We start from the raw sequence: 16,299 nt of genomic DNA, 5'->3' as shown, positions 1-16,299 counted from the left end.
ACACCAATCACATGGACACTGCACTTCCCTTCATGGCTCCCGCTTTATCAGCTGTCCCCCTGCCCTTCTCCTGTTCCCAAAATAGTGTTTTTTCCTCAGTAGAAGTGTTCTTACCACCTGAGAAATACAGTGCATTAGGAACTGTAAGATGTGTTAATACTGTTAAAAAAATCCTTCAAACAAAGCTTGAAATTATTCAGATACTGTCTGGAAAATATTCTCTTTGTAAGTATGCTAAGTGTAATGAAATTGATCCAAAATATGGCCAAATGTTAAGCTATTAAAAAAAGACCGGGTCCACAGTGCATGGTCCCTGATTGGGCTCTTCTGTGAGGGGAACACTTGAAATGAAAAGTGGGTAAATTATCGTCATTAAATCTATCGGTCATCACCAATACTGTGGGATTTGAAGAGCCATCACAGAGCAGCACTGGTGATGTGGCTTAGTCTTTCCCTCCACCCCATCCAGACTCTTGAGCTCCCTGGGTCAGAGTCCACCTAACCTCTGGCATTCCTCAGAGCCTTTCCTCCCTACCCCCTGTCCCCCTGTCTTTCAACTCCCTACACCCGCCCCTTTAAATTGAGCTTTTTAAGTTTCGTTACAGCCTTTAGTTTTGCAATGAACCTTCCTAAAGCAAACTTGCATTTAACATCCCCAAACTTCGTTGGGATTTCGTTCCATAATCAATGCCCCTCCTTCCCTTTTTTATTGATAAACCGAGAGACGCAGAGAGTCATTAAAGATGGAGACAGCGAGTGGGGGAGGGAGAGGGCAGGGCCCAGAGAAAGCCAGAAGGAAGGCTTGTCAGTATTTATTTACAGAGAAGAAACAATTCAGCGGCACTGCCTGAGATTTAAGAACAGGAATAGTCGTTTCTCTGGCTCGCCTCGAACTCCTCTCATCCTCTCAATCGCTCTCGTTTTTTCTCCAGCAAATGCTGATTGATCGAGCTTTATGAACATGAGACTTGGGCTCCTCATAGATTTTTAAATTAGTGGCAGCTTTGCCCCAAAGATGTGTTATCGACTCATGAAATAAAGCGGAGCTTAAAACACTCCTACTTTCCCCAGAGTTTTCTAGAGCTTGATAATTGGAAAAAAAAAAAAAAAGTGGGAGTCTTTGTATCAGAGTAAAGCAAAAGAGAAGGAAAAAAATTGCTCACTTTGCGCCTTTATCTATTTAAACACCCAGATGTGAGTCTCTGAGATTTCAATGATTTGCTAATATTCATTCCAGCCATCTAACCACTAGTTGTTTGTCATTTCCTTCATCTGTCCGCTGAACTTGTGGCACATTATTATATGTTCATCTCACCCTGTAGTACTGAATTAGATTCTCCTATTGATCCTCTGATTGTCCAGTTTTTGCACTGATCATGTGATTCACAAGAACCGGTAATTGGCCAACTAAATTGTAAAAAGAATGATTTTCTTTCAATAAGATGTCAGGCAGATAACAGGCCTGCTCCAAAAGCCAATGCGGCTGTGTTTAGTTAGTTGTGAGACTTTTACATACATACTGTAAATGAAATCGTACACTCGTGCTAACATCTCGCTCTTTCTGTTCTCAGGTTCAGATATGGCCATCTTCTGTTTGCTGTGTGGGAAGCGCTTCCAGACGCAGACGGCTCTACAGCAGCACATGGAGGTCCACGCAGGCGTGCGCAGCTACATCTGCAGCGAGTGCAACCGCACATTTCCCAGCCACACCGCACTCAAGCGCCATCTCCGCTCACATACAGGTCTCCCAATCAGCTCTTTACTACTTAAGTTTGTCTGACATACTAATTTGATGCTTTGAAGTTTTATGCACATCCGTCAAGCTGAAAGATTATTTTAAACACACTGAGAAGTGATTCACCCTGTAGGGTGTTTAAATCAGGATCCTGGTACAGTCATTATATTGGCTTTTTTTCCCTACCCATCATTCACCTTCTGGATGGAATGAAGATAGCAGGCTGAAGTGACATGTCATTTAGTGAAAGGCCAAAGCACTGTGATGGCTTGTGACAGCACAGATATCGGCCTCCCCAGTCGGGCTAGTCCTGCTATACTGCGGCTCCATCCCCATGTGTCCAGACGCGTGGCTGAGCAGATGCGACGACTCGGGGAACAGTATACATTACTGTCTCCCAATATGAGACGCTGGAAATGAATCCCATTTTCTCAAGAAAGCCTTTTCTCCCCATCGTCTCTGACCTTAAATAACAGCCGAACGTGTCAGAGTTGCTTTACTCGGTGGCGGCAGGGATGAATATTTGAAGCGAAAGCGGGAGATGAGCAAAGCCTGCCTGTTTATAGGCTGCCTGGCCTTTATTGGGCAGCTGATGGTACAAGGCAGCCGAGCGCTTACTGTACTCGCTTGTCCTCACCAGACCGTACATCGGAGCTGACGCTCCCGCCTGCATGCATAAACGTCAACGGTCTGCTTCGCTACAGACACGGTGGAGGGAGAGAAAGGGTTGTGACGCAGCGTTGCTCTAGTTTGAACCCAATTCTCTGTAGGCGCGTATTAAATTACAATGAGCGCTAGCAAGCACCCGTTTAATGTGATGTGGGGGCTTTTGTCAAGGAGCAGAAAGGGAAAAACTGCTTTTGGCACTTGCAAAAAACACTGAAAATACATATATTTTTTAAGAGGACAAAAAAGACGACTAATTGCTTGCGTTTAATTCTGCTTTGATCTTCTTAATCTCATTCACAGTGTGTTTTTTTAGTCGCTGATGTGATAAGCACTCGGATATTCAGAGAGATGTGTTTCCCAACCTTTTTTTATCTTACGTACTCCCACAACCCTGTCAATAGTGCTCCAGTAGCCTTTTATCAACACCACACCAGAAACCTTTTCCTTGAATTTGTGTATGTTAATGTAAAATCACCATTATAACATTGATTTACTTTAAAACAATCACTACTGTGTTTGACTCACTAGGTGGTTTATATATTTTAAAAAAAGTGTTTTGCCTTTCAATCATAGACTTTCTCAAAGAATTGTCAGCTAATTTATTTGCATATTGATGTTTAACATACATTTAAGTGGTGTGTGTGTGTGTCTATATATATATATATATATATATATATATATATATATATATATATATATATATATATATATATATAAATATATATATATATAAATATATATATATATAAATATATAAATTTTACAGAACCCTAACATTTGCTTGTATAAGTTAAATCAAATAACTTCAGTTATATCGGTGAGTGAAATCAAAGTATTTTCAGGTATTCTCTGAGGTATGAACACTTTAATCACTACTTTGTAGAAACAGTGGAGCAATGACTTAACGCATGCCTGTTTTCTCTCTGTGTGTGTGGTGCCCACTCAGAAATAACTTAAATGAGTGATTATGGGCCCACACAGTCATTACTCAGTAATTCAAGCCCAAGCTCAAATTTGATTTCAGTCATACCTCTTCCTAAATGCTGATGCCAAACCAATTTTGACAGGATTTCAGAGAATGATTACAAGCATTTCCGCTGATTTTATAAAGGAATTTCTGTTCTTGAATGCACTTGCTTGTGTACTTTTGCAGGCGCCTGCAGTGTGAGTGAACGCTGGCATCCATTAGGGCTGATGATCATGGCAGCCCCCTCACTCCCCCCTCCATTCCACACACTGCTGGCCATGCCTCGTTAATATTCCGTTGTTGTTCTGTGCTTGTGTTTTATTCGGAGCCTATTTTCCATCTGCGGCGGGTGTTTTGTGTTCGCAGCTGTGTTTGATAGCGCAGCCCAGTTGAGACCCTGGCAGTGATGGATACTTGATTTACACTGCTTAGTGCTAAATGAACTCGGCCCCTGCCTTACATAAGCCTCGGCCCTGCCAGGCGGTGCCCACAGACCCGGGCCAGGTACGCCACCGCAGCAGACGCCTGGGGCAGGGGGACGCAGGTGGCAGCCCCCGAGCATCCCAAATGTTTTTTCCACCCTCTTTGTGCCTGGCAGCCACCAGACTTACAGAAAGGAACCAAGGAACATGCAGTCGGTGACAGCATCTTGATCTATCACCTTGTATCTTTACTGCCTCAAAGCTTAATGTATTCCAAACAAAGCAAAGCCGGCAAACAGAATTTGTTAAGCAAATTTCCTTCCGTTTATAGCAGCGACATGCTGGATTTACATAACAGGTAGCCTGAAAAAATACCAGGCGAGTATTACGATATGAATGTGTGCCGTGTGGTTTTCAGGAGAGAGCTGTCACAAATTATTTTGTCAAATAAAGATTAAAGATGCTTTAACTGAGGGTAGAAACTAGCCTGCGGATTTAACTCGTGGCCAGTTTTCTGGAAACTAGTACAGATGTCTTCGATTTAAGCGCCAGCTTAAGCTCAATTAAAGTCAGGTGAATTTTGCGCGATTGCTATTCTCGTTGCGTGCCGGAGAGCAGTCGGGGAGCGTGATGGATTGTGATCTCTTCTGTGGAGGAGGCGTTTTGAAGCTGTACATTTCTTATAGCGACTCATAACTTCATGCACACAAATAAATACTGTCACTTTTATTGATTTACGAAATGTATGGGTTCTTTTTTTACTGTTTTGTGTCATCTCCCCCTACTTTTCTTCTCTCCTATTACTGGTGAAGCGAAGGCGGTGGAGCCCAAGCAGCCGTGTAAATGTGAGGCGTTTAGCTGCGTCTCGCCACAAAACGTGCCTGAGGAAATTGACATTGTCTGGTAACTGGAGGCGGCGAGAGTCTGAGCATGACAGTACATAACGAGAAATGCAATTTATTCCCAGGCACGGTGCCGCTCGGACAGCCAGATAATGAAACGCATAGGTCATAGACAATGACTTAAACCCTCCGCACAGAAGTGAAATGCATTAAATGTGAGGAACATTACACGCCTGGTGGAGACGTGCATCTGTACGGAGAGAGGGTGATATATGGTTAGCTGATAGTGAGGCGCAAAAACGCAATTAGTGCAGAGAGCAGAAAAAGAAAAACCCCCGCATATCATAATATCACTGATTACTGACCTCTGAATATCCATTACAGTGCAAGGAGACAGGAAGATATAGATGACAATGACCTATAACAAACAACTGATGATATTGGACTTATAATTGATGTATTGAGAGCTCGTAATGGCTTGATTTCAAATAATATTGTAAGCCAGCTGTTTAATGCTTTGTGTGAGAAAGAAATCTCACTTGGGTTATTGTCCATCATTGTTGTTTTTCTAACCGCATTTTTTTCTTTATAGGACTTTTCTCCTGTTATCTTTTGTTTTACAGCCTTACAGTGTTTAGTTTATTGAAATTAAAGGTGTTGTGGTTGTAAAATTCATCCTTCTATACTTTTTACATTTTGATTTGCAATGATGCACCAACTTTTCATTTGATTAGTCAGTTCGGTGCAAAAACTGTATTTATGGCTCTGTTAACGATGTTGATCCATTATAAACACAGTTCTGTTTGTTCGAGTATCACAACACTGCAACATTGTTATTTTCTGTCATTAAAGGTACAAAAATGACACCTTAATTAAGTGTTAATATAAGGTGCACATATTATATAAAATGTATGTCTGGTGCAAGTCCATCCATTCATCTACTTGCTTACGATTAGCATTAACTTGCATATACTACATATACTGACCGAAAGCTCTGTCCAGCAGGTGACCATCCGTTTGAGTGTGAGTTCTGCGGCAGCTGCTTCCGAGACGAGAGCACGCTGAAGGGACACAAGCGCATCCACACTGGAGAGAAACCCTATGAATGTAACGGCTGCGGCAAGAAGTTCAGCCTCAAACACCAGCTAGAGACCCACTACCGTGTCCATACAGGTACTGTACACTTCTTCCTGTTTTATCAAACCATGGTGAATGGGAATACAGATAGCTTTCTTTGGGTATTATAGTCCTCGTTGGTTTATTGTACTACTTTCCCAGCATCAGTGAGGATTTTGATCCAGTAAAATAAATCACTTAAATCACGTTAAGCACTACGATGGTATGCAGCAGCTTTCTGTTATCCATGTCAGCAGGCGAGCATCACATCAGATCTTTAAATCACAGCTAGTGCCAGTGCCAGCGCAGGCCATGCCTCTGTTTGGCTTCAGACCTGTGCAAAAAGCCCCTTTCCTCTTGTTAAAGTGATATCTGATTGATTCCTACATCTTGGTACTCTGTAAAGCCCACACCAAAGTGCAGGCCGTTTTCAGTGCTTTCAGCTTGCTCTTTGACAAGGGGATTAGTGCTGTACTGTAGAGACCAGATCTCTCGGACACACATGACGGACACCCTCCTCTCTGCCATTCAAGAAGCGATGCCGTTAAGCCAAACTATCAAGAAGGTCTGTCAAATAATTGGCTTCTTTAGGTGCGTTGGGGATAGAGTAAAGCCTCTGTGGTGCGTGCAGAGCCCCCGAGATAACAAGAACAACGACAAGCTCACAGTCAAGGGCCACTGCATGCAAAAAGAGAGCCGCTTGATGAAGCATCGACATTGGCAGCACCGCTCCTGTCGATGACCAATCAATAACTCTGCTCCATTTGCAGTTCATTATTGCCTGGTTATCTGAGGCTGCCCTGTTTACAGTGCAGTTAAAGTACACTGACCACACGTGCATGTATCACTGGAGTCTCGGCGGTTTAATGACTGCCTCATTAGGGCCTTTGCATACACAAACGCAGACAGACATGACATTGCTCGAACCGCCGAGGTCAAGGTTCCTCAATCCCTCTGTTAAACAAACAGAAGACCCGAGCAAACAACGCAGAGTCTTTGCATTCCCAGGATGCCTTTACAAAACATGAGCATTCTTCAATCCTCAACTTATCAATGCTTTCCCTAGTGACATTTTTAAAGGTCAACATTTAGATGACTTATTTTCACCGTCAGAACAAATGTGCTGTGCTTTGCGTTAATGTCTCTTTAAGAGGTTTCTAAAAACATTCTGAACTAAGAAAAACATGTTATTTAACTGTTGCTAGTTTGACAAATGCAACACTGCTGTTCCATCATGATGGGGGTTTTTTTTAGTTACACTCTGCTGCAGAATTGTACATTTGTCTGTTAGGAGACAACAGAGGAAAAAAATGTTGTATTTGCGACTTTACCAGTATTTGTCTTTTTTTTTTCTCTTATGGTTGTCAAGCCTACATTAATTTATGCAACATTCGTTTTTTTTTGTACCCCAGTTTTCGGTGTTGTTTTGCCATTTTAAAATGTGATTTTTTTTTTTTAAACAAATGTACAATGGAGAAAGACGTGTATTATTATATGTATCCTTAATTTCTTTTGGACAAAGTATTTTTCCTATTTTTACCCAAAATAGAACGGATTGGCCTTAATGGAGTGCTATAATCACATGTAATTCATTTCATTCATACTGGACGCTAGAGGGCGCCCTTCTGCAGACACTCCACAGATACATCACAGAAGTAATAGAACTCATGAAGCCAGGAGATAGAAACATTTTGAATGATGAAGTATGACAGAAAACATTTGCATGTGGCAATATAGTTTATCTGTTTTTTTCAAGCCATCTCAGGTTTTTTCAGAATGATGAAGTATATTTATAATCCATTGCTAATCGACATTGCTAATCGACATCTTACATTAATAGAATATATTTTCCCCTTGATTCTGAAGCCAGATCAGAAAAGGAATTTATTTTAGACACTCGACAGAGCATGTTTAGAAATACCTCTCATTGCAAGTCATTACAAGGGAATATGTTTGAAGTGTGTTGCTTTTTCAAATGCATGTTATAAGCAGGACAAAATCTCATGACATGTCTTGCAAAGTCCTGATATTTTCTGTTCTCTATGCAGGTGAGAAGCCGTTTGAGTGCAAGCTCTGCCACCAGCGCTCCAGGGACTACTCGGCCATGATAAAACACCTGCGTACCCACAACGGAGCCTCACCGTACCAGTGCACCATCTGCCTGGAGTACTGCCCCAGCCTCTCCGCAATGCAGAAGCACATGAAGGGCCACAAGCCTGAAGACATCCCCCCGGACTGGAGGATAGAGAAGACTTACCTGTACCTCTGCTACGTCTGAAGGAGGGAGACGTTGGGGAGGGAGGGGAGCGGGAGCATAAGGGGTTAAAGCGCCTAGAAATACAGTCAGGAAATGGACACATTTGTCAGAGGGGCTGGGCAAGGCGGAATGGGAATGGACAGGAACTAACAAGGCAGAAATCTTACCCCGTCAGTATTGCAAAAAAAAAAAAAAAGCATCATGTTATAGCTGTATATCCGTTCTCAGCACGGATCATATGGGAAGTCCACTCTCTACGTGTCAGATTACGTCCCAAACGTTAAATATGGTTTATCAGTCAATCAGCAATGATCTCTTCATAAGGATGCCCTCTTCTGGTACAAAAATAGTAATGTGAACGTCTGTGAGCTCGATGGCAGCAGAGATGTCGGTGCAAGAAGCACTTGGATCCGTCAGTGGTAACGTGCCAGTCAGGTACTCCACAGCAAATATGAACCGTCATGTTCACCAGGGTCATTACTGCATCTGGGACGTAAGCTTCCTGCAGAACATGTTCACGATGCCCGGCTGACAGTCAATGTGTTGATCCCTCCCATATGATTCACATTCACTAAGGGCTTATTGGTTTAGCCAGTGTACAAATCAGCTAAGCTCTCAGTACTCTGCTCATCAACGTCATTTCACTTTTTTTCTCTCTCAGCATAGCTTCGTAGCACGCATTACAAGCTGACTTCACGACGACAGTTTTTGTTTGATGTTGATTTCTCAAGCGCCACATTTTGATTTTATTTTAAGCTGTATTATGCGCACACTGTACATGTTCACATTATCTCTTTCACTTATCAATTCAGAGAATCGCTTCGAAATGCATACAGAACACCCATGACACACTAGACATCTAATCAACTGTTTATGCTGTTGTTATAGAGACCAAAATAATGACTTAAGCTGCTTTTGTCAGTGGCTTGCAGGCTGAGCGGCACTGTGACGTACAGGGCTCGTCCGCACGTATGCGTGTGTTCGTAGGTGGCCATGAGGCTTGGCCTGTCCAGCCGGGAACGCTGGGATGAATGAACAGAGCAGATCAAATCTTTTGGTTTGGTTCCTTTTGCTTTGTCTGTGTTTCCTATTTTACCTTGATTTACTTCAGCACATCGTACTTGAATTACCTCGTTTTTTTGTGACCTCATGTGCTAGTGTTTTAATTTTTCCTTTGTATATTTGATTGTTGGCTTTGCGTTTGTCTTTCGAGCAGGGGAGATCTGAGGAAGCGCTTGCTTTTAAGTACTTAAGAAATTAAGTGCCATGGTGAAGAGAGATTATTTGTCTTTCGTTCAGCGTTTGTTTAGTCTGTCTTTGCATTAATCTTACCAAACTTGGTATTATGTTTTTGTTTTGTTTGTTTTGTTTTACTAACCCTGCTTGTTGAAGAGCTTGTGGGTTTGGTCGTTTTTGTCAACTACCTCAAAGTTTTGTTTCTTTTTGTTGTGTTTCGTTTGCGAAAGCGGATTGTTGTTTTGCATTATTTCAGCTTCATCTCATGCTTTCAAGTATTGTATGTCGGAAGCGACGAATATGAAAGGTTAAGATTTGCTTATAGGAACGGTGAATAAAAAAAATACAAAATTAGACATAACTTTCCCTATCAGTCCCTCACCCCTGTAAATGTTACCTTAAGAGCAGAAAAGAGATTTCTGAAGCCTTAAGTTCGGGGTTGGAGTTCATCTGGGAGGTGTGTATGGAACAAGTGAAGTGTAGTACTTTAAAGTCTGGAAAAAAAAAAAAACTTGAAAATATGTGAATAGAATTGTAGTTTTGTAATGTGAAAAAAGATGGTTCACAGAGTGTGAGCCAACAAGAACAGGTCATATGCAGCAGTGCATTGTGCGTTGGACAATTGGGACTGCAAGTTGTAATCAAAGATGAAATGAAGAAAAAAATAAACTAAAATCCTGTCAGTTGACATGTTTCTTTGTATGAGTGTAGTCCTGCGCAAGAGCCAACAGAGGCCATTTGATATATCAAATTTGTGATATTTTTGTATTAAGTGTAAGTCCCTTTTTCCATTTGTTGAGGTTACAGCGGGGCAAAACTTTGTAGTTCTTTTTTTATATCATTATTCTCTCATTTGAATTGTTTGCCTTGCTCCTCTTCTGTAATGTTGGACAGTGCGTGATCCTATAGTGGTAAATGTTGCTTTTTTGGATGTCAATACATTGCAGGTGAAGGACTAAATCAGCCACATTCTCCTTTGTGAAAATAAACTAACAAAAAAAAAATGTGACGCCAATGATCAATACCATTGCACACGATATCTCAAAACAATCAATGTTGCCAACGTTTTGTTTTTTACTTGAAGTGACAAAAAAATGAAGGGATGGGAAGACGCGTCAAATGAAACGTAACTGTCGTTTGTCTTGCCGTTGTTTTCTGGAAAACACTGTGAGTTCGGGCATATTTGCCTCCTGTGAGAATTTAAAAACTAGTAGCTCCATGGAAAAAAAAAGGCTGAAATATATATTTTGTTCTGTAAATGGATGATATCGACGGAGTAAAACAGAGATTTGCAATATGTGGCAACTATACGAGATATTACGTCACATGTTAGTGTAACTTTTTGATTTTGTACTTTGCTTTGAGTGTTTTCACATAGTGTGTCTTTGTGTGTTTGAGACTGTGTGTGTGTGTGCGCGCGTGCGTGCGTGCATGAGAGAGCACGTTAGTGTCGAATGCACTAATATGAAAGTCATGTTCTATGCCATTTTTCTATCACCATGATTTAAAAAAAAGAAATGGCATTGATATAGTTCTTCCCTCAATGTTCTTCTGATGTTTTGGTAATATCTTTGTGCCTAAATGAAATTGTTCAACAAATTGTCCACCTATATCTGCTTAGTTTCTGTATTTTCAAGAAAATTATTGGTGTCTTCAGGGCTCCAGGGGTGCCATGATGATCTCAGATTGATTCACCTGAGATGTTTTTTTGTTGTAGTTTTAATAATGATAATTTGGTCTACTTTCAGTGGTTCCACTGATGACCGATCAGCATTGTAGTGTTTTATACACCGTTTTCTAAAAAAGACAAGCCAAACATTCCTTGGATCGGAATATGTGCGTTATTTCACAATGAATATCCTGCTTTGAGAGGGGAAAAAAAATTACTGTTTGAGAATCAAACTTGCTTTCATTTCCACATTATTATTATTTTTTTGCCTCAGCAACAGGTTTGCTGATTAAACCTTTCAACCGTGTCCCTTTAACATTCGGCAGGTTGTTGATGCATTTGTACTGCCCCTACTAGACATGTTTATTTGTTGTTTAAAGTACTTATGGTAAAGAAACGGTAAGCCATGCGTCATCATTGCATCCCTGGAGTTGGCTCACTGTGTTCCAGTGTGGTGTTCTAGGAAGAGTAGCCATTTCATGCTGTGTTGCCATGCATGTGCCATTGAGGTCAAAACTAAACTGTTTGAGTAACAAAGCACCAAGACGTTGTCTTTTTTTATTTTATATTAGCACTGAGGACCAATTGCCCTGTCGGACCAAGCATAACAAAGCTTTTTATGTAACAAAGCAGTTTCTCTCTACTGGATCCCCCTCTCCTTTCCTGGCGTGTCTGTATTTTTTTTTTTCTTCTTCCCTTGTGACAGCACAAGTGCCAGTCCTGTTGCTCTTTAAGAATATAGTGTATTGTTTCTGGGGGTTTTATTTTTGTTTGCTCTATTATTATTATTTGAATTGTTATAGTTACGTCTACCTCAGCACCTAATCTTAGCCTAATCTTAGAAGGTGCCAAATTTTTATTTTATTTTATTTTTTTCATTTGTTGTCAGTTGTACACACATTAATTTGCATTAGAGCTTTGCTACGGTCCTTTGTCTTTTCCAGCAACATGCTATTTTTTGTAGCACTACTTTCTGGATGTCGTGCTACAGATCTTGGCATCAGTTTCCTGATGTAGTCTTTCTTTTGGTGTAGGATCAGACACATCTCTTTGTAACATTTCAGTGTTCTCTGATGGAGTGTGAAAAAAAATAAAGAATTTAAAGAGACTGAATGCTGCAGGTTTTCTTCTCAGTGTTGTCACCAAGTAAAGTCTGTGCCTTTAATAGTGAAAGATATTTTTACATCCTACTAACAGTAGATTGTTTTTGTAGTGTTTTTGTTTGTTTGTTTATTTATGAGTCTCAAAATAACAATGTTCAGTTGTATTACTTAAATCTGCAGTTAGAAAAAAAAAGAATAATAAAAGCAATGGACTTAAGTTTGTCTGGCTTTTTTATGTGTTCAACTCACAGAAGTTAATGATCCTTCATACAAGAAATATTTGTCATTCATTCACCCTCATGAAGTTCCAAACCTGTATTATGGAACATAAAAGGAGTTTTATATATATATATATATATATATATATATATATTTTTTTTTTTTTTTTTTTTTTTTTTTAATCTTTGTAAATATATCAGAGCTTAGCCTAAATTCACTAATACATGTGCTTTGCTGTTCATTATCATTAATTGCTGTTGTTCATTAGAGTCTGTAAACCAGGATATGAGGATTTCATTAAGCAATACTACTTGGTCTTATTCAAACGTATTTTTATTTTAAAATAAAATAGTAGGTTTTCCTACAAACATTATTAAAGCAACCTTTAATGGCTTCCTAAATATAGTGCAGTTAACACCACCTGCAGCTGAGATAATAGCTACCAAATTTAATATTACAGTATACAAGATGGCAAGACTGAACTTGATGCGAATACATTATCCAGTGAATCCTCAAGATAGCAAAGTGGAGTCACACAGGTAAGAGAGCAGGTTCTGTGCCTTCCCTGCCTGCTCTCATTACTATTCAGAGGGAAACAGACTGAAACAAAAGCAGTCTCTGCTTCTCTGATATTCTGGGGGGAGCCAAGCTGAGAATACAAACCTCGGTGCTTTAGAGACTCTGCCTGTGTTCATTACATAGAGCTCTGTGTTAATACCAAAACCATCTGAGCAAATAATGGCATTCGGCGCTAAGCTAATGCTCCCTCTGGTATTGTATCTGTCTAACACTCTCTGTGTGTGTCTTTGAGTTATGATCCTGTTGAATTATTGTAAACATCTGCTAGTGTTAGGCTAGACAGAGCAAAAGCTCAGCCTAACTGCTGCCATCTAACGTTAACAGTCTCTGCCCGTCAACAATTGTCTGATAGAACTGAAAACAAAGACGTTATGTGATCACAAAGTATGAACATTTTATTCATGTATGATTTCACATATAACACTACAGGTATATCACAAAGGGCTGTATACAATATAATACAACGTTTTTCCATCACTAGACGTCATTATCGCACTGTTAGTTGGTTTTGGTTTTCTCTGAAATTAACAAAACTAAAGCGAAATTTAATGAACAAAAAAGGTCAGGTATTGATAGCGTAGATATGTGTCGCTGCCACAGAAGTCAAGTCCCACCTCCCAATCACAGATTCCTAATGAGATGACTAGGTTGAGCACGCAACATTTTGCAGAGCAAAAGTAAATGAAGATTGGGGTCACATTAGCTCAATTTCACGAGCAAAAAAGTTCTACATTAAAGGGCTACATAAGGTCTACAATTGTCAAACATATAAAGCACAGTTCACTAAGCAAATTTCACATTCACAGCAAATGAACCAAGCTGTAAAATGTAAATATATAAGCGTTTCTCCTTCAAATGAAATTCGTATGGATTTTGCCTGCTAAAATGTAACTTTACAGTACACTGGCTAATGAAACCGTTATCTCTTTTAACCTTCTAACTATCTTTGGAAATAATGTGCTTCATATAAAGCACACAATGCTACCGCAGTGTGCTATGTGCTAATGAGTCTTTTAATTAGTTCTATCTCTTTAGATGAATCAGATTTTTTTTAATGGTCGTCTGTGAAAGAAAGCAGGGTTCATTTTGTAGGCTATATGTGACCTGGACCACAAAACCAGTAGTGGCTGGGGTATATTTGTAGCAATAGCCAAAAAAACAAAAACAAACATTGTATGGTTCAAAATTATAAATTTTTCTTTTATGCCAAAAATCATTAGGGTATTAAGTAAAGATCGTGTTCTTTGAAGATTTTGTACATTTCCTACTGTAAATATGTTCAAATTACATTTTTGATTAGTAATATGCATTGCTAAGAACTTCATTTGGACAATTTTAAAAGCAAATTTCTCAGTATTTCCTTTATTTTTTTTTTTTGCAAAATAATTGTCTCAGACAAATATTGTCCGATCCTAACAAACCATACAGTATTGTTCAAAATAATAGCAGTACAATGTGACTAACCAGAATAATCAAGGTTTTTCGTATATTTTTTTATTGCTACGTGGCAAACAAGTTACCAGTAGGTTCAGTAGATTCTCAGAAAACAAATGAGACCCAGCATTCATGATATGCGCGCTCTTAAGGCTGTGCAATTGGGCAATTAGTTGAATTAGTTGAAAGGGGTGTGTTCAAAAAAATAGCAGTGTGGCATTCAATCACTGAGGTCATCAATTTTGTGAAGAAACAGGTGTGAATCAGGTGGCCCCTATTTAAGGATGAAGCCAACACTTGTTGAACATGCATTTGAAAGCTGAGGAAAATGGGTCGTTCAAGACATTGTTCAGAAGAACAGCGTACTTTGATTAAAAAGTTGATTAGAGAGGGGAAAACCTATAAAGAGGTGCAAAAAATGATAGGCTGTTCAGCTAAAATGATCTCCAATGCCTTAAAATGGAGAGCAAAGGCAGAGAGACGTGGAAGAAAACGGAAGACAACCATCAAAATGGATAGAAGAATAACCAGAATGGCAAAGGCTCAGCCAATGATCACCTCCAGGATGATCAAAGACAGTCTGGAGTTACCTGTAAGTACTGTGACAGTTAGAAGACGTCTGTGTGAAGCTAATCTATTTTCAAGAATCCCCCGCAAAGTCCCTCTGTTAAAAAAAAGGCATGTGCAGAAGAGGTTACAATTTGCCAAAGAACACATCAACTGGCCTAAAGAGAAATGGAGGAACATTTTGTGGACTGATGAGAGTAAAATTGTTCTTTTTGGGTCCAAGGGCCACAGGCAGTTTGTGAGACGACCCCCAAACTCTGAATTCAAGCCACAGTACACAGTGAAGACAGTGAAGCATGGAGGTGCAAGCATCATGATATGGGCATGTTTCTCCTACTATGGTGTTGGGCCTATTTATCGCATACCAGGGATCATGGATCAGTTTGCATATGTTAAAATACTTGAAGAGGTCATGTTGCCCTATGCTGAAGAGGACATGCCCTTGAAATGGTTGTTTCAACAAGACAATGACCCAAAACACACTAGTAAACGGGCAAAGTCTTGGTTCCAAACCAACAAAATTTATGTTATGGAGTGGCCAGCCCAATCTCCAGACCTTAATCCAATTGAGAACTTGTGGGGTGATATCAAAAATGCTGTTTCTGAAGCAAAACCAAGAAATGTGAATGAATTGTGGAATGTTGTTAAAGAATCATGGAGTGGAATAACAGCTGAGAGGTGCCACAAGTTGGTTGACTCCATGCCACACAGATGTCAAGCAGTTTTAAAAAACTGTGGTCATACAACTAAATATTAGTTTAGTGATTCACAGGATTGCTAAATCCCAGAAAAAAAAAATGTTTGTACAAAATAGTTTTGAGTTTGTACAGTCAAAGGTAGACACTGCTATTTTTTTGAACACACCCCTTTCAACTAATTGCCCAATTGCACAGCCTTAAGAGCGTGCATATCATGAATGCTGGGTCTTGTTTGTTTTCTGACAATCTACTGAACCTACTGGTAACTTGTTTGCCACGTAGCAATAAAAAATATACTAAAAACCTTGATTATTCTGGTTAGTCACATTGTACTGCTATTATTTTGAACAATACTGTACATCAATGCAAAGCTTATTTATTCAGCTTTTAGTTGATGGTATAAATCTCAATTTCAAAAAAGATGTACCCTTATGATTGGTTTTGTGGTCCAGGGTCACACATTTGCTTTGCAATGCCTTCAGAGTGAATCATCAGAGTGACGCTAATGCTGCTGGCACCCAAGACCGCCAGATTTAGGCTAAGGTCATGTGACCTCTGCATGAATAGCTTTTGTGCGGCAAGCAGGGGGTCCCATCTTTAGTAGCTCTTTGACCCAGATATGATCTAATGGACAAGGGAAGTTTAGACAGTGAAGGACTGAATGGTGGCCGTGGTCTTCTCAAACCCCTCGATTGTGTTCCCAGCTAAGCCGAGCCTGCGGGCGCGAGCGGGCCCAGCCACAGCCGGTGGACGACCTCCAGCAGATGAATTTGCAAAACATGTAAC

At 40.0% G+C, this 16,299-nt stretch overlaps 1 protein-coding gene across 2 annotated transcripts in view; it reads left to right on the top strand.

The window, feature by feature from the left end:
- LOC113064305 (zinc finger and BTB domain-containing protein 16-A) overlaps window positions 1-12,230 on the top strand; it is a 101,714-nt gene extending 89,484 nt beyond the window's left edge. The window contains exons 5-7 of one of the 2 annotated variants that reach the window (XM_026235001.1): window positions 1,572-1,742; window positions 5,641-5,808; window positions 7,800-12,230. In XM_026235001.1, the coding sequence (XP_026090786.1) occupies window positions 1,572-1,742; window positions 5,641-5,808; window positions 7,800-8,029 (569 nt within the window). In that variant the 3' untranslated portion in view covers window positions 8,030-12,230. Of the gene's footprint in view, window positions 1-1,571; window positions 1,743-5,637; window positions 5,809-7,799 lie in introns of both variants that reach the window. The other variant, XM_026235000.1, reaches the window with a different exon arrangement.
- The last annotated feature ends 4,069 nt before the right edge of the window (window positions 12,231-16,299 follow it).

The sequence above is a fragment of the Carassius auratus genome, chromosome 46 (assembly GCF_003368295.1).
Source record: "Carassius auratus strain Wakin chromosome 46, ASM336829v1, whole genome shotgun sequence".
In the NCBI taxonomy this organism is placed as follows: Eukaryota; Metazoa; Chordata; class Actinopteri; order Cypriniformes; family Cyprinidae; genus Carassius; species Carassius auratus.
Note: the sequence above shows the minus strand (reverse complement) of the source record. Positions and strands in the feature narration are given on the sequence as shown.